The sequence below is a fragment of the Sardina pilchardus genome, chromosome 12 (assembly GCF_963854185.1).
Source record: "Sardina pilchardus chromosome 12, fSarPil1.1, whole genome shotgun sequence".
Lineage (NCBI taxonomy): Eukaryota > Metazoa > Chordata > Actinopteri > Clupeiformes > Clupeidae > Sardina > Sardina pilchardus.
In genome coordinates this window covers 15,668,121-15,691,829 of record NC_085005.1, presented here as the reverse complement: position 1 = coordinate 15,691,829, position 23,709 = coordinate 15,668,121, and the positions used below count along the sequence as shown (strand labels likewise).

Here is a 23,709-nt window from a genome sequence, read left to right as displayed (position 1 = left end):
GGAGGGTGCAGCAAAGTATAAACAACGATACCATGCCCTTTTTAAGACGTCAAAACATTTACGACTCTCCTGATTACTTCTCAGCTAGTGATCCCGGTTAATGAAAGAAGCTGCATGCTCCTAAAAAAACAAAGCATTTGGGCTCTTGGAGGTTTTGGAGGTTTTGGAGGTTTTGGAGGTTTACCACTTATCCAGGCTCGTCACTAAACTCTGTACTTGGAATCAGCCCCTGGTACCATGGTACAGATTCTAATCCCATACACATTGTCATACTCAGCCCAAAACGGGAACGGGAGGTGGAGAACTATAAGGTTTCAGGTATAAGGTTACTATCAATCTGCTGAACACAACAAAAAATCTACAGGATTTGGATCCTGGACGGTTTCTTTTAAGATTGGCTTAATGAAAATACACACAGTGTTCTGTGGTTCCTCCTCAATCAGAGGCAGAACAAGTGCACACCAGGCCTTGGGGCAAAAATGGACCATGGTCTCTCCCTTTTCCAAATTTCACACATTTATGAATGGACCCATACGTACAGTATGACAAACTCAGCCTGTGACTAAGGGAACTGATCTGGCTGGCCTCCCCTGGTATTCTACCACTGTACAGTTAGGGGCTTTCCTGTCTGCTCACCTCACTGTCAGTTAGTGTGAGAGAATGATCTGGTGAATTAGTGGTTGCAGCTGCATCCTCTAGGTGTATGCTTAACATTAGTAGTAGTGGTGGCCTGTGTAGTCCATGACTTTTCCCTCATATCGGGGCTTAAACGTGGTCAGTGATGATGTGTTATAATGCTCAGTGCACATTTAATGTGATGCATCTGGTGCAGAAGCAGAGCTTAATGTTGTTTCACATAGGTCATCATGGAGTTATGCATTGCATGGTGTATAGATGTCTTCTCTGAACTGGTCATTACTTTTGGCTTCGTTTACTCTGTCTCTTGTCTCTGTACTCTGTCACCTCAAATGAATCAAATGGAATGAATCGGGATCAAAACAGATCAGGAAAACAGGCAGAGCACGTGGGTGTGGCAGGCAGCATTGTCACATCATGATGACTCAGTGATTAAGTGCACTGTAGAAGAATAGGCATCAATACTTTGGCTTTTATCGACAAAGTTCTGAATGACTGGTACATGACATGACTGGTAAGAAAAACACTTTTCAAACTTTAAATTGTGTGAAGGTTGGCTAATATTGTCGCAACGTGCGCGTTTCACCCGTTTGAAATCATTATGTGTTGCACGCTTATACTGCTGCTAGTAACATCTTGTTTGAAAATGTATAGACTCACATATACAGTAAATGTGCTTATATGTATTTCACGCAACTGGGGCCTGACCTATGCAAGTCAGCATCACATCTCCTCCAGCTACAAAGAGGTGCGTAACCCAGGGCGCATGGACAAGGTCACGTTCATCTCCCGCAGGAGATAAACGTAAACGGGCAGCTCAACTCCTTCTCCCAACTCCTTCTCGCTGTTACCTGAGGAGGATGTGGCTTCAATGCGTGCCCACGACGCCGTCGTTCACCTAATGCTAATTCGTTTATTCTCCGCTCGCCATCTCGTTATTTACATGCCTGTCCATTGTTCTTCGTAGGACTACACGGTTCTGTCAGGGAATATTTTTTTTTTATCTGTCGCCCATTTTTTTTCGGTCTGAAGAAAAGCCGTTGTTGATGCACCTGCTTGGATTTTTCTTCATTCACGAGCTTGGAGGCGATGATGTATATGAAGAGGCTCATGATGCTGGCTACGTGAATGGACTACGGTCAGGTTTGTGCTTTTCTGTCTGTCGGAGATGTTTTTCGCGTGGAGAAATTTTAGAGGCTGTGCGCTGAGCGATTCGAGGGTTTTGGAGTCAACAGTCACCCATCCTGGATGATGCATGGCGAGTTTATCTTACGTTGCGATCTGGAGCTTGGTCTGAAAGTGATCCATGAGCCTTTACTATTACCGATATCAACATGTCCCCGGCATCGGCTGCGACAGCGAGTGAAAGCAGCACTACCACCGTTCCCGAGGAGGACGCGGAGAGTCCCCGCGAGGAGGTGAACATACACACTATCAAACTACACATATGCAAAACGTCTTCCATTCATGCATTTCAATTCTGTATGTGTATTTGTAAGCAGAACGTCTTATTAGGAGGATGAAGGCACAAATCACCAGGAAGTATGTTAATCCTGTCACATTATGAGAATAGCTCGGTTAGGATGGATGGGTATGGTAGCCAATTTCCAAATCAGTTTCTGTTGGTTTTGGTTTCGCCAATGCTCGTTTTGGTGTGTGTGTGTGTGTAAGTGCATGTGTTTGTTTGTTTGTTCTTCGTTTGTGTGTGTGTGCGCGCGCGCGTGTGTGTGTGTATGGGGGGGGGGGGGGGGTATGCGCGCGCGCGCGCGCGTGTGTGTGTGTGTGTGTGTGTGTGTGTGTGTGTGTGTGTGTGTGTGTGTGTGTGTGTGTGTGTGTGTGTGTGCGTGTGCGTGCGTGCGTGTGTGTGAATATATGTGTGCATATGTGCGCGCGCAGCAAGTGTGTAGTGTGTGTATGTGTGCCGTCTGTTTGTCTCCCCTCAAGCCTCTGAAATGCAGCCCCCATCACCACCCCCTTTAAATGCCTGCTCCCTGGTGGGTATCAAATTGATTGGCATCTCTCTGTCTCCGACTAGCACCTCTTCAAGGAGCCATGAAATATTACAATGACAGGCATGTTTTCTTATGTTCCCAGGCAGTGCGTTCATCCCAGTCGATTCATTTACCCGTGTCTGTGTGCTCATTTATTTCAAATGATTCAAGTTTGGCCAATTGCCTTTTCAGCAAGCAAAATTAAAATTCAGATGGGCTGGCTTGTTATATGATTACATTTTCTCTTCATCTTCCATGCATCATCAGATGATAGATATGACATAAATTCTATAAATTGTTGTGAGAGAAGTAGAGCTACTTTGAATAAATATCATATCAATATAATAAGTTGTTTGAAATGAATCACATCCTTGATGAGAATTTGGAATAGACGTTGTTTACCAGTTAATTTCTACATTGTTAAGCACAGACAATATTAGAGTTTGGATGAATGTAGTGTAGTGCGTGAGCGTGGGTCCTTCAGTGAATTGTGAATGAATTCTGAAGGGTTACAGTAGGAGACTGATGCTGACAGGGCTTGCTAGGATTGCATAAGTTATAGTGGCTGACCGATTTTTACATGAAGATGAATGGAAAAGATATTGGGGCCATGGCTCACAGGGAGAGTACTGTCACAACATGTTACAGCGACAGAAGATATTACAGAGGGCTTTACTGTCAAACTCTTTTGTGCGTGTATTTGTGTGAATATCAGTATTTCAGGAATACACAAACTGATGAATCTGCACAGCAAAGTAGAGGGATCGTAAAAAAGTGATTAAGTGGAAAAATTATTAAGAACACAAGCCTTTGCTCGTTCCTGCTGGGTGTATAGCTATTCGTCACTCCCAGCAAGTATATACAAAATGTATCCTTCATATTTTATGCCACAAAAGCTTAATATGTATTTGTCATCAGAGCTCTTTTCTTTATTTTTCAATGTATTTCAGATTTCAAATGTAGAGATGGATTAGGTATTTTACCATATTCAGGTTTTTTCCCCCAATGTTTTTCCCCTCCAAAGGCTACAAAGTCCTGAGTCACTGCTTTTCTAGGCCTGATAGAGGGCACATCATATGGTCCACTGAAACTATAAATAGATTATTGAACATGCACATCCAGCTATGAAGTTAATGAACACTGTGAGCTTCAGTGTGAATGTTAATTATGTGGTGTTGCCTATCTGCCTACCATGGCGTAAAGTAGAGGTGGTATGCGCAGATTTGCTCACACATCCCTCATACACAAAGAGCTTCTCTTAATCTTTTGAAATAAGACATCTTTAAACACGCAAGTTCTTAGCTCCATGAAACATAGCACATTTGCTGATCTCCCCTAAAGCTCATAACATGATACTGCTACATTTTATAGCTCAGTGTTCTGTTACCCAGGGGATGTTTCACTGCACTAATGTGCCATCTTAAGGGAGGCTCAGGCCAGGAAGTGGGGAAGAGAGGAACAAGAGCATTATCTCATTGCGGTCAGCAAAAGCTGAAATAAAAACCACTGAATGAGGACCACATATTTAATGTGGAACTTGATGGGGGTTTTTTTTTTTAATGGGAAGTCATTATAGCCAACCTTTCAGTTTACTTCAACTAAAACCACTCATTTTTGGATGTGGCATTTAATATGTTAGAATTATTTGTTCTGAAAATGGTCATGGGTGTCATATCACACAAACAGAACAAACAGTGCAACATTGTGCATTATACTTATGGGAGGAAGTATAACATTCAAGATGATGGAGGATTACAAGTTTATTATTTAATACTCATACTTGTTTACAAAAACCCTTCAATGTGTGAAGGACATTGCAGTTTTGTCAACTGGACAAATAAAAAAATACATCTAAAGTGAACATAGTCAACAGAGAGTGATCTAAAGTCTATTGATTTAGTGGAAATGGTCTCTCTCTATCTCTTTCTTTCCCCCTCTCTCTTTCACTCACTCACTCTCTCTCTCTGTCTCTCCTCGTCTTTTTTCCTCCTTTATCCTTTGGGAGTTATGGCAGGGTGGGCTTCAGGGAGAACCATGCATGTGACAAGGTGGGGAGGATAATTATGGAAAAGCCACATCTATTATTTACTGACTGCTGCCATGTTAAAAGCACCCCCCCCCCCCCCCTTCATATGCCCTCATGCTCATCCAGCATCACGCCATCACGGCACACAAAAAAAAATGCAAAGGAACTCTCAGTAACTCTCCTCAACATCAGTTAGCCAACTAACAATGGCCGAGCATACTCTACTGAACAGCGGCTTCAAATTAACAACAGATTTTTCTTTTAATTGGAATTACAGGGTCCATTAGTATAGGATCCTGAGGGACTTGGCAGTAATGCTCTTCACATCCTTAGAACTGGTAAAACTGACAGTTCACGGACATATGTTAATGGAGTGAATACTGATCCAGTCGTCCTCTCCTGAGATTGGCCCTATAGGCCTGTGTATGGTTCCCCCGTCGTGTGGCAGGCCATTGATGTGGTCTGCTGGTAGTTAACGATGCCCGGAGGTTGTGCGTGCGAGTTCAAAGATGCTTTGGTTGAATGCGTACATGACTTGCAGGAGAATTGGCCCCTGCGAAATTGTGTCGCGCACAAACCAGTTTTCCTTACTAAAATTCAGGAAACATCCCCTTTCCGTGCCTGACGCGTGTTGACTCTTTGGAGATGAATCTCTGGAAAAACACACCCCAGAATGTGTTAGTTATAGGCCTGGGCGTGTGTTGGATGTTTGATTTTGACAAGCAGAGATACGAGCGTTCTGCACTGTAGTCATGCATAAGGCATGCCGCAGCACTTAAGAATCAACTTCTCCCGTTTAATATTTCAATCGCTGTAAGGGCTACCAGAGTTCAGCCTCAAAGAATGTTGAACCAGGATGGTGGTGGATGGTAAAAAAAAAGAGGATGATGTGTGTTACTGCAGATCGGATGACAATATGGGAAGAGTACACAAGCAGCAGCAGAGATGCTATCTGCGTTGAGCTTGGTGAGGTTGGCCTCTGTGTTAAATGGAAGGCGTGCCTCTCTAAGTGAACATTACGGTGCCTCAGTGGTGCATTAGACAAACTCAATAAGAAATCCTACCAGTGCTGCTGCACATTCTATCAATGGACAAGCAGACGGGAGGTATGAAACAGCAGACGCGATGCGTATTAGAAAATGTATGCGCATACAGCAGTAGAATGCACGGATTCAGATCCTGCACATCCTTCTAATTCTTTTTCACTCTGTAACTGAGAATGAAAGATCACTGGCTCTACCTGGGCAAACAAAGGCCACCTTTGATGAAAAGGCCAAGGTTGGTTGTCTTGCTGACAATCAAAGCACTCGTTCCACCCCATGACTGCCTTTCTTCTCTCCCTCTCAGCACAACACCCCCCACCCCTCCACACACACAGACACACACACACACACACACACACACACACACACAATTTGTTCACTTATTCCATACTGCATCTATCTGTTGTCCATAATTAAGCTATTCTGGCAATCAACTGTCCATTGCTGATTAGGTTGTAACAGTAAAGAGCATTCATCCAGGGGTGAGGTTTGTTTACTTTCAAACAACATCAACAACACATTAAATTAAAATAGTGCTGTATTTAGGCACACAAAGTGCTTTACAGTGAAGAGGGGGGACCTAACGTCGAGCAGCACTAACTGCAGTGATGCTGATGCTGCCTTGCTGCCACAGGCCCAGAGAAAGCAGCGGCTGCCAGGCTGTGTTTCCCTCACCCTCTCTGAGTTCAGCAATGTCAGTGCTTCGCTGATTCAGTCGTCTGCCAATAATAACATTGTAAGCTCAGGAGAAAGCCAGGGCTGGGGTCAAAAGCAGTTTGCATGTGTTTTCAGACTCCGATGGAGGATATGCTGCTGCTTCCTGTTGTTGTTTTTGACCATATGGTTGGGTGACCAGCTGGCAGCGGTCACTGAGCATGCTGTAGAAGGACACACTTCCCTGTTCACTTTTCAGGCAGCAGTACTACTTAGTCTCAAGTATACTGTCTCACTTAATGGGGAACCTCCGACATCTTGACTCTTTTTACATCTGAAACCAAACCTGAAATTAATTTATTAGAATCGGTGTATTGAACTAGCACACTAATACCACCATCAAAGAAAACAGTTTTTTTTCCATTGACAAGGAAAACATGTGGCTCAATATGTCATCAGCCAATGTGGATAGGTTCTCTCTGGAGATATCCCTCTGTTTCATATTTGTCCCTCTTGGATTGGATCTAAAAATTCCAAAATCACAGTAATCGTCTTTTAATAATCGTGATCTCAATATTGAACAAAACAATCGCGATAATGATTTTTTGTCATAATCAAACAGCCCTTTTAGAGTGATCTTCGAGTATAGAGTTCCACGGTTACATACTGTTGTTATCTCCTATCTGTGTCTTACATGCTATACTATGCAAAGCATAAGCCAGTCAATGTCATTAGCCAGTTAGGCTGGGGAAGTCCCATGCAATGCCCAACTCCTCTGTCAACACACATGATGATGCATGCATAGTTTAGTTTCTTTCCTTCTATTTTGCATCAACTGACGCACAATGCACCATCATACGATACATACGTGACAATCAGGTCATGTTGACATTTCCGTCATGCCATCCCCCATAAAAATAATTCTCATGTCTTAAGCAATCTGTACTGGGCCAATGGCATGCAATGCCTTCCAGTACTTAATATAGTACTTCATTTAGTCATGTTTTGTTTTTATCATCCTATTTACATTGTAGTGTATGTTGTGTGTTGTGTCTAACGCTGCTGGACCTTGAATTTCCCCTTGGGGATCAATAAAGTATCTATCTATCTATCTATCTATCTCTATCTATCTATATGAACACAGTGTCTGTTCAACAAGTGGGGATCAATAAAGTATCTATCTATCTATCTATCTATCTCTATCTATCTATATGAACACAGTGTCTGTTCAACAAGTGGGGATCAATAAAGTATCTACTGTATCTATCTATCTATCTATCTATCTATCTATCTATCTATCTATCTGTCTATCTGTCTATCTGTCTATCTATCTATATGAGCACAGTGTCTGTTCAACAAGTGGGGATCAATAAAGTATCTATCTCTACAGTATCTATCTATCTATCTATCTATCTACAGTATCTATCTATCTATCTATCTATCTATCTCTATCTATATGAGCACAGTGTCTGTTCAACACGTACTGTAAGTGGACGCGCTGCTGACATTTCTGGTTTGTCTGTGTGTGTCCCGCAGCAGCGGCCCGTGAAGCAGTCCCTGAGCAAGTCGCTGTGCCGCGAGTCGCACTGGAAATGCCTGGTGCTGTCGCTGCTCATGTACTGCTGCGTGGGCGCCATGGCCTGGTGCCAGGTGACCACGGTGACGCGGCTCTCCTTCGACAGCGCCTACAAGGGCAAGTCCATGATGTACCACGACAGCCCGTGCGCCAACGGCTACGTCTACATCCCGCTGGCCTTCCTGGCCATGCTCTACGTGGTCTACCTGGTGGAGTGCTGGCACTGCCACAGCCGCAACGCGCTGCAGTTCAAGGTGGACGCGGACAGCGTGTCGGAGCGCGTGGGGCGCATGCAGCAGGCCACGCCGTGCATCTGGTGGAAGGCCATCAGCTACCACTACGTGCGGCGCACGCGGCAGGTGACGCGCTACCGCAACGGCGACGCCTACACCACCACGCAGGTGTACCACGAGCGCGTCAACACGCACGTGGCCGAGGCGGAGTTTGACTACGGCAACTGCGGCGTCAAGGACATCTCCAAGCGGCTGGCGGGCCTGGAGGGCTTCGCCGTGACGCGGCTGCGCTTCACCAAGTGCTTCAGCTTCGCCAACGTGGAGTCGGAGAACTCGTACCTGACGCAGCGCGCGCGCTTCTTCACCGAGAACGAGGGCCTGGACGACTACATGGAGGCGCGCGAGGGCATGCACCTGAAGAACGTGGACTTCAAGGAGTACGTGGTGGCCTTCGCCGACCCCGCGCGGCTGCCCTGGTACGCGTCGCACGGCGTCTTCTGGGCGGCGGCGGCGCTCACGCTCTCGTGGCCGCTGCGCGTGCTCGCCGAGTGCCGCACGGCGTGCGCCCACTACCACGTGGAGAAGCTGTTCGGCTTCGACTACGTGCCGGTCACGCCGGCGTGCGAGGAGCAGCCGCGGCCGGCCTTCTGCCACCACAACATCCCGCGCGTCAACACCATCGACAGCACCGAGCTGGAGTGGCACATCCGCTCCAACCAGCAGCTGGTGCCCAGCTACTCCGAGGCCGTGCTCATGGACCTGGCGCTGGGCAACGGCGGCGGAGGCGGCGGCGGAGGCAACAACACGTACGCCTCGTGCGGCGCGGTCGGCGGCATGAGGATCGGGAGCTTCGGCGGCTACCGGCAGAACTGCGAGCGCTGCCACCGGGCCATCAGCAGCTCGTCCATCTTCTCGCGGAGCGCGCTCAGCATCTGTGCCGGCGGTGGCGGTGGCGGTGGCGGTGGAGGTGGTGGAGGTGGTGGAGGTGGTGTCAGCCCGCGTCTGCCCTTCAGCGCCAGCCGCTTCTCGCTCGGCCGCCTGTACGGCTCGCGCCGCAGCTGCCTCTGGCGGAGCCACAGCGGCGGCAGCCTCGGCGACCACGGCTGCCCGACCGAGAGCACGCGCTGCCTGGCCGGACCGTCGCTCTCCTCCGGCGCCGCCACCGACGGCGGCGCTACCGGCGATGACGGCGCGCAGACGCCGGCTCCGCCGCCCTACCAGGACGCCCTCTACTTCCCCGTGCTCATCGTGCACCGCAACGAGGGCTGCCTCAACCACGACCACCGCTCGCTGCACCGCAACGGCTCCTGCGTGGAGACTTCGTTATGACGCCACAAGCAGACTGTGCTGAGGGAGGGTGAATAACTAACGAGACGCTTGGAAGAATGTAGAAGAGGAAAGGAGGAAGGAGGAAGAGCAACCCATTGGGTTTAGGAGAGGAATGTTTACTTTCCCAAGACAGGTGTGCTGCTCTGGGAATTCCCTGTGGCTGAAGTTTCCTATAGACTATTTGTTTCTCTCTTTCTCTCTCTCTCTCTCTCTCTCTCTCTCTCTCTCTCTCTCTCTCTCTTCATGCAGAGGTCCTGTCTAGTTACATGTCAAAGAATGATGTGAAAATGAAGGTATTGTCATATATTCAGCCTATATGTTTGTGAAGGGAGTAGTGGCTTGTTCAGCTTTTAGCCAGCTGTCATTTATCGTAATGCAGGAGTGAACTTTCACAACCGGCTCAAAGCACACTCTTTCAAAACCCGACCTGTTTTGGTTTTTACTCACACCATCTGAATTGTATGGTCAGATTTGTTACAAGAGGGAATTAAATTATTCCAACCATACTTTGGGATTTCAAGAAATAAAGTGTGAAAGAGAAGGCAGTGTTTACTGGAACTGAAATGGAACTATGATAGGTGTTACTTAGAAAACATGAAAGGACTTATCTTACTGACTGACAGTTCACAACACAACAGCAGTCATATGCTGCAGAAGCACTGTTAAATGTGGGTCATGTAGATTTTTTTTAGATATGGCGATGAGTAGACCTATTTCTTAACATTGCCATTTCACACTGATGAATATTACATGAACGGCATTTCAATCCGTTCAATCCCAAGGCTAACCAAAGCTGTGCTTGTGGTATTTGGTTAGGTTTTTCTCTAAAATGGAGGAGCACAATAGGTTGTTGTGCTTTTTGTTAAGTTTAGATGTAAATGGCCACATTGAAATTTGTATTATTATTCTTATTCTTACTATTATTTAAAATATGAAGGAACATTAAAAACAGAACGTTAGGACATTTATTATGAGTCTGCATCATTACACCTTTTAACAACAATCAATCATTTTTGAATAGTCAAAGAGTGTATTGCAGCAACTTCCAGAAAGTGATGCAAAGTAATAACAACAGAGATGATAACATGCACATGTTCTGATGCTACAGCTAATGCTGTAAAATTGCAGACAGGGCACAATACACTTCCCACATCTCTTGCTCTGATTGCAGAAAGGCCCTGACATACTCAACTCAACATGTCATTTTGGTTTCTTAGAACTACCTCTTGTTTTGTAATCTTTTAAGTGCCTGATGTTGATGACTCATGTAGCCTCAAAATGCTCGTATCCTTATAGTGCTGTGTGACTTGAGATCAGCTACAGAAGGAAATTAGGATTTTTTGTTGTTGTTGTTGTTTTTTTTAGTAATAGAGGCAGGATATGTTTCAAGCACTGATTTAAGAACCAAGTAATAATGGTGAGGAATGAATGATGAATGGAGAGGGTGTTGGGAGACGTTGCTTGCTGTCTGCCTCGCACACATTCTGTACATAAACACACAGACACACACCGTGTGTGGGGGGATTCTTCAGTTCTAATGATAATGATGTAGTTTTCCCCAGAAACCTGGAAAAACAACAGAATGGAAGGCTAAGTAGCTGCCAGACCAGTTTTGGAAGTCAGTAAAGGGTGGAGAGAGCACTCGTGTCATGGAACAGTAATCTTCAGTTCTAGTTGTAATAATCTGACATTTTTGTGCCCCAACGAATCATGGCGCACTGCAAGAGGAGTATAAAATTCCCGGAAAATTGGACATTGGACATTGAGTTTAATTTGGGCTTTTTCATTTCAGCTTTTTTTCCTTTTTTCTTTTAAGCTGCCCTTGTCGTGCCACAAGAACTTAAAAGTCCCTTTTGCAGAATCCCTCTCTCCGACTGGAGCAGCATTCCTTATTTGAGCTTCATAAGGCCTCGTCCAGGCAGACAGACAGGAGACAAAAGGGCCGGATAACAAACCTGACACCCTGCCGCCGTGCTGCTGACACCTGACAGAGAAAGGCAGGGGGATGAGCAAGAAAGAAAGAGAGATCCTCCTGATGAAAGTGGGAAACGAGAGAGAAAGAGTGAGAGAGCCCTTGGTCAAAAATAGCACGTACTGTATCTGTGTCGCAGCGGGCTTCACATTAATTTAGGAAGTCTAGATGTTCAATTTAGATACAGAGAGAGGGATCAGAGTGAAAGGGAATTCTGTGTCAAGGCTGCCGCAGATCAGTTTAATGTATTTTTTTAAATACAGATTTAAAACTATAGCAGTGATGATAACAGAGAACTAATATCAATATTAGAACACTGACAGAATAATGATAGAGCCATATAGTCTTTCATCATGCGGGTTTGACAATAAAATGAAGCCCTACAGCATTGCTAATGCAGGTAATCGTCTTCATAATGCAGGGTTATTCTCCTCTGGATTTCCCCCAACCACCTTCACTTCATTAATCACATGACCCAGTCAGCCACAAGACCTGATCATCAGGAACCTGTATAGCATAGTGGTTAATGAGTAAGTGCGTGCATACATAGAGGAAACAGGCCATGACTAGGGGACTTCCTATAAATGCTACAGTGAATGTAAGCTGACAGGACATCACCTTTGGCCCAAAGGCTGTATACACACCGCAATAGGACCACCGTGCGACACACGGCTCATATTAATCCAGCAACTGACCTGAGATCAGCTGACCGACCGGCACACTCATAGCCTCCTCTGTGATAACTCTGTACTCTATTAGCTCCTTTTAAACGCATGACTGGAGGGGGGAGGTTAGTGGTGAGCAGACTCTTGCTATGTATCTGTTTATATCTGTGCTTTCTGTTTGACTGTGACCTTCAGCTCTGAGAGGCTCACTGCTTTTGCGCTCCATCAGCACTATACACCATGTTTATGACCTCCCTCCTTTTCATAGAGTCCATATCACAGAGATACAGGTTAAGCCGAGGGTGTAAAGATTTTTGAATAATACATTGACCTTGCCCTGTGGAATATGAAGGTCATATGAATGTTGTATAGCCTACATAACCAGTCTGTTACTGAAATGGTGTGGTGCATGGGATTGCTCTCTTACAATACCTCTTCCCGTTCCAAACCTTTTATTTCTGTGATGTTCTGTGTATTCCCACAAAAAAAAAATGCATTTTCACGGTACCAAAAAACTAACACACACTCAGAGACTATAGGGGTCATGAAGTCTGCCTGTGCTTCGGGCAAAAGTCTTCTGTGCTGCGTTCTTACGTACCTCCCCCATGGATTCACAGCTATGCAACACTCAATGAAAGCACTCGCTGCCAGGTTGAACCACTCATTCTTTCTTTCCTTCTGTCTTTCTTCCCTACTTTCTTCCATAATCCTTTCTTTTCTGAGTATTTTATGGCACTCTTATGCTGTGTCTAATGGTTGACGAGGGATATACAGATTTTGTTTTCATGCTATGGAGAGTATGTTGAGCCCTCCACACACGTTGAGCGCAATTTTCTTGTGATGTGGAAATTGCACCAATTAAGGCTTTGGTGTTTTACAAAAGGGGGATCTGTTAGTCGTAATGAGTCCTTCATCGAGAAGGATTTTTTTCCATGTCTGTCTTAATTCCTAATTACCACTCTCTGAGGTATTCAAGAGGCTTATTATTAATAGAGCACACACACAGTTTCTACAGCAGGCAGGCCCATGATCGGCTTCATGGGCCTACCCAGCCAAGCCCTTGTTTATTTAATTCGATTTTAAAACAGAACAGTTGATGGGTCATGTTTACTCTTATATTCGTTTGTGATTTCATGTGAGGTAGCTGCTCAGGCATTAGGTGAATGTTTTTGTCTTTGAGTCACAAGAACAATTCCAGGAAAGCAGAGGCGATTTATCTCATTTTGACTGTTAACATCAAACATCAAAATGACAAGATGTCATTTTCTTCCGTCTCACACCTTTTTTTTTTATGAGGTTGTATACAATTTTGAGGCATTCAAAAAGAGGTGAATTTTGATAATGTAAATAGAATAGAGGTGTGAAATTTGTTTGTGTGGTATTTTTTTGTTTTGTTGAATGTGCCACACTTGAACAGCACATCATTTATTTGGGTTTGTTTGAAAGCTAAATGTAGAGGACCTGTGATTGGATAGACTATATATGTGTGTGTGTGTGTGTGTGTGTGTGTGTGTATATATATATATATATATATGATTAAACCATTCAATACAGCCTAATACTCTCCTTGAAAAGGGGGTCCAATCTGGATAACTGACAGTAGATGTGTGTTTGTATACTGTATATGAAAACAGGCCATGAAGCATCTTATGGTTTAAGGGCAAAATATTCAGCTGAACAAAAATGCACTTTTTTTTTTATTTCAGCTTGACGTCTGTTTCCTTGGACATGACAGAACTGGTGCAGTGTGAATGATGCCAAGCTCTTTTATAATACACACAAACTGTAATGATGACAAAGTTAAGTGTAATGGCATGTTAATCATTCAGGATTTCTTTGTGTCAAGATCAGTTAGATAAAAATGGAGGTCATTCTTTCCTTTTCTGTTCAGCCATGTTTTTTCTACTTCCATAATCTGAAGTTGTATGCGCAAAGCCTGGCTCAAATGCTGCCATTTCTGGCAGCAACAGACATTTTTTACTAAATTTACTCTTTCACTGGTAGGTGTTTATGGATTGCTCAATAATAAATGTGTTGGAATAAAAATTACAAGTCTGTATGTATGTCAACACTTTCAACACAATGTTGCCTTTGCCGTCTGTTACATACAGTATACCAGTAAAACAACTGAAAACCAAATCTGTGTATTCAAGTCACTTATCAAATATATTAAAGAGGTCTGTGTCTTTATTGTCGAATGAAGTTTACAGAACATTTTGCTGTCTATTTCTGCTTGTTTATTGGAAGAGCACTATGAAACCCAATAAGCAAAATACAGGTTTCAGTCACGTGAGGAACTCCATGACACCAGCAACCATACTGTGCCTAAATGTGTAGAGTCTGACATTTTTTTGTCGAAAGATAAAAAAAAAAAAAAACCTCTAGACCAACAATAATGATGCAATCATTCAGAACGATAAAAAGCTTAGCTGGTCATGATCCTTTCTGTCTGATGTGATTAATTTTTTTATTAAAATCATTCAGCCCTGAGTATTGTATAAACACGCTTTCAGTGTTTACGCCATTATAGTCCTATTAGATTTGACCATAAAAAAGGGGCATAATATGCTTAGAAAGCCTGGTCTGATTCCCAGTAACGTGAGACTCACCCCAACCCAGTTGTGTCTGAGGTAAAGTGCTGGACCGATAATTACTACCTCGGCCTGGAGATGTCTTTTAACAGTTCAAAGCCCAGTCCTCCATCATGCTACGAGAACCTAATCTCATTAGCACAATACACACACACACACACACACACACACACACACACACACGCCTCCCTCCCTTCCTTGCTCCCTCTGGCATGTACGCAGACCTCTGGTCAGCTCTCCCCTACTCTCTGCAGTCACTGACCTTTTTCAAGGAAAGGCTAATTTATCAGACGTTAATGAATCTCTCCCTCAGGAGCTATTCAATACTGGACCTGACAGCTCACTTAAGCCCGCAAACCCTGCGCCACCACCCCCTCACCCATCTCACACACTCGCGCGCACACACACACACACACACACACACACACCTACATACACAAGACCTACAGTACATACAGACCTAAGACTGCTGGAGAAGACTGGGGTGAAATATGATGTGTGCTTTTTAATGCATATCTGTGGATAATAGGTATTAGATAGGTGCTCTGGGGGTCATTTGATGTTGGGTTCTTGTGTTTGTTTCTTGCGAGTCTTGCTCTGGTTTGTGCGCAGGATCTGGCTGATGCAGACCTCACTCTCTTGCTGGATGCCCGTGAGTCGGACATCACAGTCCACCACGGCGCCGTTATGAGACATGCCCTCCTCCAGAACTTTGCCCCCATCCTACATACACAAACAATAATATATATATATATATATTAAAAAATCAGTATCTTTAGTCACTGTATCACCTTTTTTCTGCCTTTCCTAACATCTTCACAAAAACAGGAACCAATTTGTTTAAAACACAGTATTGACACTGAAAAATGTGAAATTTTGAAAAGATGACATTTTTGTGAGCTCACACATTGTGCTGTTGTCACCCTAGTTGTAATGACCCCCTGTCCACCCACAGTTATGTGGTGTGCCAGCCTCCTTTGGAATGATGAGACTGCTGTATATAGCCACCAAGGACAGGCAACCTAGCATATCGTATTGTGCCGCGCAGGCAAATCAGGGTGTCATCCACTTTTCAGCTTGTCTTTCTTGAGGACTGAGCGATTCGCATCTGCGATCTAACGCCAGTCTAGTGTGGGCGTATAGGATGATGTTCAAAGCTACAAACTACACGGCGAGGGGCCCTCCCTCCCACTGAAAAACCCTACTTGTCCATTAAGCTGCACCTCCATCATCCCCTCTGCTTGATGAATAATTCAATGTGCATCAAACAGGCGTGGGAAAGGAAACAGTCCGACCCTTGTGTTCTTCTCAAGGAAGCTGAGCACTTACCACAGAGCGCAAACTTTCTGATGGAAGCAAAAGCGCAGCAGCGAAAACAAATACTTGCTGTATTGCTGTAAATAAATATTAGTGCTCTCAACATAACCCAAGTCAAGTCATCTTATTGCTACAACTGAGTTAGGTCAATGTGTATTGTCAAGTTAAGATAATTGCCTTTTTATAGTGTGTGTGCCAACTGCCAAGATATCATTTAGCAGCTGACTGTACCACTTGCCCGGATGAGTCAAGATGACACAACCACCTTGTACACACGGCACAGTGGCACATGACCTAATCCTCACGCGATCGCTTTTCAAAAGTCAGTCATGTGTGAATCTGATGAATGTGTAATGTGCTGTGGAGATGGTTTGACACAAGAGGATTTGGATTGAAATGACACCTTCTGTGTCATGACTCATGGAATCATGTGAACCTTCAAATGTTTGCCAACTTTGCCAACACACCACGGCTTTCATCACAGCTCCTCAGGCTACTTCTCTTAACACCAACATCTGTGTCCATACTCAGACATTTGTACTTTCTGAGAGGTGCTATTCATGTATATTCATATTCATATTACATATTCATAGATATTTGTGTTTTCGGAAGTACCCAGATGTTCCATCGTCGTGAAGCTGGAACCCCATGTCATCCAAAAAAAATTAAGAGCATTGCTGTTGGTTTGCGCAACGTTTGTGCCACGAAAGTAATGTTAAGAATTGCAAGTTATTGAACTGGCCAGTGATGTCACTTAGCCCTCATACTTGTCCAAATCTGCCCAAAACAGTCTCAGTCATTTGTACTATATTTTTGCTGATTTGTATCATTATTTGGGCCAGTGTCACTTAAAACCCTTAACCCTAATTTTTATGGCACGAATATAGCACAAACGAATAGCAATGCTCTAGATCATTTTTAGATGACATGGGGGGGACAGCTTCAGAGAGATAGCTCTGACTAGTGTTATAATCAATCAATGAAACAATCAATCAGTTGGTGCTATCAGTGAATTCCCTTGGCTTAACTCACCACTCCGAGCCTATTGCAGGAAAGGTTGATGCTTCTCAGTGTGCTGTTCTGCACCAGAGCCTGGGAGAGAGCTATGGCCGTGGGTTCGGTCAGCTGGTTGGCACCGAGATGGAGGCTGACCAGGGTCTGGTTCTTGGTCAGGGCCTGAGCGATGGCCTGGCCGCCCTCGTCCCCCAGACGGTTGAGCCGCAGGTTGAGGGTCAGCAGGCTGGTGTTCTTGGCCAGGGCGTAGGCCAGCGCTTGGGCACCGGCGCCGCGGATCTGGTTGTCGTAGACGTTCAGCGAGCGCATCCGGCTCCGGTTGAGAAGCTTGCCGACGGCCCGGGCGCCCCTGTCGCCGATGAGGTTGTGGGAAAGGTCAAGGTCTTGCAGGGACGGGTGATCGAGGAGGTAGCTCACCAGCAGGCGACACTTTTCGTTGTCCACTTTACTCTGATGGATCCTGAGCACCTGTAAAAACAGCGGAAAATGTCCCCCTCAGGGAAGACCAGATAACTGCCTGATGCCAGGAACCAAGGCAATTTTACACCATTAGCAGCACACAATGAAAGAACTACCCTTTGCCGTTTCTAAATATAGAAATGAGCAAGACATAATTGACAGTGAGACAAAATGTGGCTCTGTGACGTCATTTCAAAGAACAAGGCACCACAAAAGCACACTGTGTGTGAGCATCCGATCTGAATTCAAATCATACCTACTACTGTCTGCTGCTCATTTAAAGGCATCCAATTTTTAAAAAAAATGTTTGTCTTGGTACTGGGCTCTCCCTACAATTGTGGAGTATTTGTATTATACACAATGTGTAAATACCACTTATGGCTTGCATCTTTTCCCCTGGACATGATTCATGTGGATTTGTTTACAAACCGGCAAAGATCATCTCCGAGGAGCCATGTCGACTGACACGGTAATATTACACAATTTCATAAGCAGAAAGCTATTGTACAATTGCCATGAAGTAATTCATGATTCTCTGGGTCGGGGGGGAAGTGAAGTTGCATGGCTGGTTCTCTGTAGAATAGGATACGGCTGCAGGTGTGCCATTCCCCCAATTAAATTTTTTATATAAAATTACTTATATTAAGGTAAAAAACTTGCATAGGATGCCTTTAATGCTTATGATTTCAACTAGGTTAAATATAGACTGTTAAGGCTTCTTTAAAGATGAGGAATGGATGCTACTGCCAGTGTTAATATAATTTCTGTCAAAGGAAAAGTACAGTATCTTACCCTTAGGGTCTTACAAGACTTGAGAGCTTTTGCCAGCGATTCACAGTCTCGGAATGTGAACTCAAAAAGGTTCCACTCAAAGTTCATGCCACACCCTTTGACCCCATACACCAAATGCAGCTCCTCTAGGTAAATAAGTTTGTCCAGTAAGATACCAAAGTCAAAGTGGTCCATAGAGGGTCCATCGAAGCCCGAGTCACTGCCTGTGTCTGAGGAGTCATCGTCATCTGCCTTCTGAGGGTCCTTGATGGGAGGCAGGAGCTGTGAGATGCTCAATTTCTTTACATAGTTCTTGCAGAGTGGAACCATGTCCAGAACCGTCTTGGGATCCGTGTTATCGGGGATAAAGAGGTCAATGATGATCTCCAGGTGCCGTTCGAAGAACATACGTTTCCAGCTGTTCCCATAGGCTGTGACATCGCCTAGGCCCCAACGCTCCATACAGCATTTCTTCCAGTAGCCTTCATCACTGATCAAATTAGCGGTCACCTCCAGTGGCAAGGATGGGGGCAGTTTCTCCAGCACGTATGCCTTATGACTGGGCAGGAGATCATCAAGCATCGGTTTTGCTGTAATAAAAAGTGTATGGTTTTATTTGTTAAAAGTACTGTCACAGTAAAAACAAATTACTGGCACATTTTCCATAGTAGTGGCGATTAATGTTTCTTGGTTATTGTGTCAAGTGATCAGATGCACACATTTTGTTTAAATGTATTTGGCCCTGGCACATCATTCTAGCCTATAGTAATTAGGCTACCATCATCAAGACAGGGGAAAGTGTGAATGAGAATTGGGCCTAAGTCAGATGAAATCACTCTACCAGACTGAGCAGACTGCTTGCTATACATGGAGGGAAGTAATACTTAAAAATAAATTATGTATTATTTATTTTTGCTTTAGCAATGGTTATCCAGTGGCCTTAACATGTGAAAATGAATCTAAAATGGGTTTGCTGAAGCAGCAAATGTATTAGGCCTAGGCTAAAGTACGACGTGTGTGTCACTGACAAAACTTTTGCCTGTCTGTAGGCTAATAGGCTGAGAGTATCAAAATGCCACAAATAAAAGAAAATGCATGTAATAACTTTACCTTCGAAGTTACTAACTATGTGTTCCAAGCACAGGTTAGTCAAAAGAGGCACAACAGCGAGAGACCACTCAGGATCCTCCGCAATTATCCGCCTCATTTTCCTGGCATCAGCTGCGAGGTTGCGTCTCATTACTGGTGGGTCCATGAGAATCGCTCCAATAGTCTCAGCCATTGACGTGTCGAAAATATTTCCAGGTAGGCTAAACTCTCATCTGAACTATAATCCTTCAAAAATTAAAAAGAAAGAGAGCTAGCCAAAATAATAGAAAGAGAGCTAGCCAGCAAATAGGCTGGCAAATTATTGCATCAAATAGTCAGACGACAGAGCCGCGTTACGACATTGATGCAGACAGCTAATCTCGTAAATTCCCTATACTGTTATCATATCCGAATACTCCCACGCTATTGGCAAATCTCAGTTTTATTAGCCTATAAGAGCGAATAAAGAAACTAACAAAAATGGTCTAGGAGCGATTTCTTCAGTTTCCCTCTTTAGCTTTCCTTCCAGAAGTTGACAATCTCCCTGGTTACGGGCGACCCTCCTACGTCACGTCTTGCGGCAAGTGAAAGCTGGTAAACTGCGGTTTCAGTCGTTTCAGTAGCCGGTCTTGTGGTAAAGATATGTAGCCTAGACTTATCACTTATTTTGCTCATGGTAATATATCACGAGGCTTATGCCATGGCCAAATGCAACAGGGAGTTGTGGATAAGTGTGAATTGATGTGTAGGTAGGCAACTCATGTTGATAGGCCTACACTTCCAAGAAGAGCCTAGAAGACCATTAGAGCAGATCAATTTTAGACTGATAGGCCTAGTCTTTTTTCTTCTTCTTCTTGAACAGAGACCAACATTATTTTTGCCTAAATGGTGTATGCATAGCAAATAAGGAGAAAACAGTTATCACTGAACCCTTTACAGTTTTATGCTTATGAAATATGGGCCCAAATGGGAGCTCTATTATTTTATGTCACTTTTAGCCTATCATGTATTGTTATGAATGAATGAATGCATCAGTCAGTCTATGTGAGACGTGTACAGGCAAAGCTGGTGTGAAAAGATTGATGTGACTGAGTGATGTGACGAGATGCGATGAGATGAGAGGAATAAGTGACCATAGCAGGCAACATCCCTGGCTTATAAAACCATTTAATTACACTTCAAACAAATGCAAATGAGAGCAAAAAGGGAACGTGCCATGGTATAATGTCTCAACTTCAATTGCTCAGCATGGGGGTAGAAAAACTAGGCCAGCACATGTATAAATCTGCCAATGAATGCAGCAAGGGACAAAAAGGACTGCAGCTGGACTTCACTTGAGACAACAATGTCGAGGAGGACGGCAGATGATGTCAAGAGTTGCACATGCACTAGAGATAACCGTGGCTTCATTCTGCTGGGAGGACTTTGTGTGTGAAATGTAGCCCCCTGGCAGATGGTTTTCTGGTTTAGGAAATATGCCATTGGAAAAGATCCTTAGCAGAACCAGCATGCCAAAAACAGGATTGGTGATGGTTGGGACACCAACGATAATACAGCTTCAACTCGAAATGTAGGCTAAGTATACCCTAGTCACTGTAAATAGACACTGTCCAAAAAACAAGCTATGAAAAAAGGTAAATAAGAACATAGAGAAAGCCTCATAATTTCTCCACATATAGGCTACTGTAAATGTCTCTTAAAAGCACATCCGCATAACCTGTCGAATAAATAGCCATTCTGTGTCCAAATTTAGCCCATTTAACAGTGAACCAAGTTATATTTAAAGCAGCAAACATTAGTCCGAACAAAAGCTGTATCAATCAGCTTTAACCACACTACACAATGCCACAGTACACCCCCCCCCCCCCCCCCCCCACGCCCGCTGTTAAAGCAGGAGCTGCAGCTTCGGGGGCCTTATCGTCCTGTTCCAGCGAGGGGAGAGAGACACAGAAAGCATGTGCCCCAGGGGTCCACAGCTCAGGCGCAGCGCAGCGCAGCTCAGCTCAGCTCATCACCCGGGCCAGGGGCCAGCACGAGCGCGAGCAGCATCAGCGTGCAAGCATGGCGTGGTTCCCTTCCAGGCTGCTTCTGCGAGTCTGCATGTGCAATGTCTCAGTGGCCAAGTTTATTTGCTCAATGGTGTGTGTGTGTGCGTGTGTGTGTGCGTGTGTGTGTGTTCACAGTGCTGTTGGATTGTCACAGCTGCCATAGTCCCAGGGTCTTGGCCTCTGGCTGTAGACAAGCCTTAAACGCTCGATTTGTTTTTGATGTCCACAAAAAGGCCCATTCAGTGCAAATGTGTTGAAAGCACAAGCAGAGCTAAAAGTTCACAAGCACAAACGTGCACCATGAAGTCTTACTGATTGTGACATGTCAAATTCCCTAGACAAACCTTGGCTTATTAATGGCATTATGTAATAAGCAGGGCCTGGATAAAAGTGATTCAGACATATCTCTTATCACGTGGACCTGGAGGAAGGAGAAAGGAGAGAGATAGACAAAGAGAAAAAAAGAGAGAGAGAGAGAGAGAGAGGTAGAGACAGAGGAAACCATCGCTGACATTGTTCTTTTTATGACGCATCATCATGGATGCTCCGGGAGGAGGGAGGCTGGACCCTGGCCGTGGCCTAAGGCCATCCATCACTGTCACACCAGTGCAACTGCACCTGACAGACACGCTTCACTCTGCCTTCCATGCTGTTCTCTGCCAGCTAATGGACAGCCATGACACAGGGCCCCCGACCCCCCCTTTCCCCTCGCTTAGGGACACAGAGGGAGAGTTCCAGAAGCTGTCGGGAAAGCGCACCTTTCACACAGGCCCGGCGGGGTGAATCATTTGCAGAGATATGCGCAGCTGCTCCCCACACACATAGCTGAAATCGGCCTAAAATCTCACCGTTCCACACACATGCGACGTGGCATGTTTATGTGTGCGGCTGCAAAGTATTCGAACGTGAACTCTCTTCTCAGGTCGCAAAAAACAACAAAACAAGACCCCCTGGCAAGCCATTGTCTACCGTGAAACGTCGTAGGAGACATCTCAGAGAGATGGGAAAGGCTTTTCTAAATTCAAAGGCTGAAGCAAAGAGAATATCTTTTAGTAGTGAAAATTCAGGTCTTCTGCTTTTGTTCTATGGGACATGAGATCTTGGTTTAAACTAATGAATCTTAACATCATTGCTTCTTTCAATTGGTTCCACTTTGACTGCAAATACAGTAAATGAAGAGAACATTAGAGTAAATTAAACCGGTGACCCCATGACCGAGCTGGTCGATGATGGAGGAAGAGGGGGCAGTGTGGGTGGGTGGTAATCAATAACCCAATTAACCCTTCACATCCCACATTTCATATCAGACATCAAGCTGGTTCTTAGCACAGATGAGACTTGGACATTCATAAAACAGACCAAGGTCGTGTAGCTCTGGTGTATGCAAATCAAACTCGAGATATCAGTGTGTAATTGACTTTTAAGTTAACGAACACTTTCCAATAATAATCATAAGATGGGCAAGACCTTTAGACCATCAGTTTCATATGAAAATGCAACTCTGTTGCATGAATTAACACCTGCATACTATTTCTAAACTCCAAAGCCACCATTTTGGGTGAGACCATCAAGGAAGGCATTTCCTTGGTTTGAATACAAGATGATAAACTAGGCATGAATGCCATCTAGCACAAGGGTAGCAAACGCATAGCGTATGTTTTGAGAGCAGGGTCCATTCCAGGAAGGTCTGTGTACTGTATGTATTGTGTGATTCCAATCATCCAGCAGCAGGAAACGAGATGAGTTTCATTCCGGTACTCAGCACAAGGATTTTTTTTTTTTTTAACTTCCTGGGTGGTTTAGGGTGGAGTCTGTACCGAAAGTTACAGAATCACATGTACATAACCTATGGAACCAGATGCACAAGTCATAATACAGCAATACTATCTGTTGCTGAGCAACACTTTAGAAAAACAACTACACCCAATATCCAACCCCATAACATCCATCTTCCACTAAGTGAGATTCGCTTTCATGTTCCAGAAATATGTAACACCAGATATCTGTTCAAATATTTATGGTATTAAGAAATCAATCAAAGTATAATTTTGGATGTAAAATGTACTTGGCCACAATCTTCAACAAAACACACACAAAAAGGCCAGAGGAATAGTGACCTTTAAGTTGAGCCTGCAGGCAGTAGGCCGAACCCTAATGTCCCCCATTTCCATATTATTTGTTTGTTCTGTCTATGTAAAGCACATTGAATGACTATTGTGTATGATAATGTGCTGTACAAATAAATTTGACTTTGACTTTACAAAAAAAACACACACACACACACACACAGGCCTA

At 44.4% G+C, this 23,709-nt stretch overlaps 2 protein-coding genes across 3 annotated transcripts; one reads left to right on the top strand and one right to left on the bottom strand.

Moving 5' to 3' along the window:
- Positions 1–1,559: 1,559 nt before the first annotated feature.
- On the top strand, positions 1,560–14,254 carry tmem151ba (transmembrane protein 151Ba). Of its 2 annotated transcripts, XR_009940950.1 has the most exons (3): positions 1,560–2,054; positions 7,887–9,621; positions 13,832–14,254. XR_009940950.1 is itself a non-coding variant. In XM_062550753.1 (2 exons), exons 1-2 carry the CDS (start codon positions 1,971–1,973, stop codon positions 9,486–9,488), a joined length of 1,686 nt encoding a protein of 561 aa, XP_062406737.1. In that variant the 5' UTR covers positions 1,560–1,970; the 3' UTR covers positions 9,489–9,925. The 2 variants fall into 2 exon arrangements, 1 of the variants encoding a protein (XP_062406737.1); XM_062550753.1 differs by lacking the exon at positions 13,832–14,254 and having other exon boundaries at positions 7,887–9,925.
- Positions 14,255–15,201: 947 nt separating this feature from the next.
- tcte1 (t-complex-associated-testis-expressed 1) lies at positions 15,202–19,888 on the bottom strand. Its single transcript, XM_062550754.1, has 4 exons — positions 19,388–19,888; positions 18,299–18,867; positions 17,066–17,515; positions 15,202–15,439 (listed from the first exon to the last, which is right to left on the bottom strand). Exons 1-4 carry the CDS (start codon positions 19,557–19,559, stop codon positions 15,269–15,271), a joined length of 1,362 nt encoding a protein of 453 aa, XP_062406738.1. The 5' UTR covers positions 19,560–19,888; the 3' UTR covers positions 15,202–15,268.
- Positions 19,889–23,709: the final 3,821 nt, after the last annotated feature.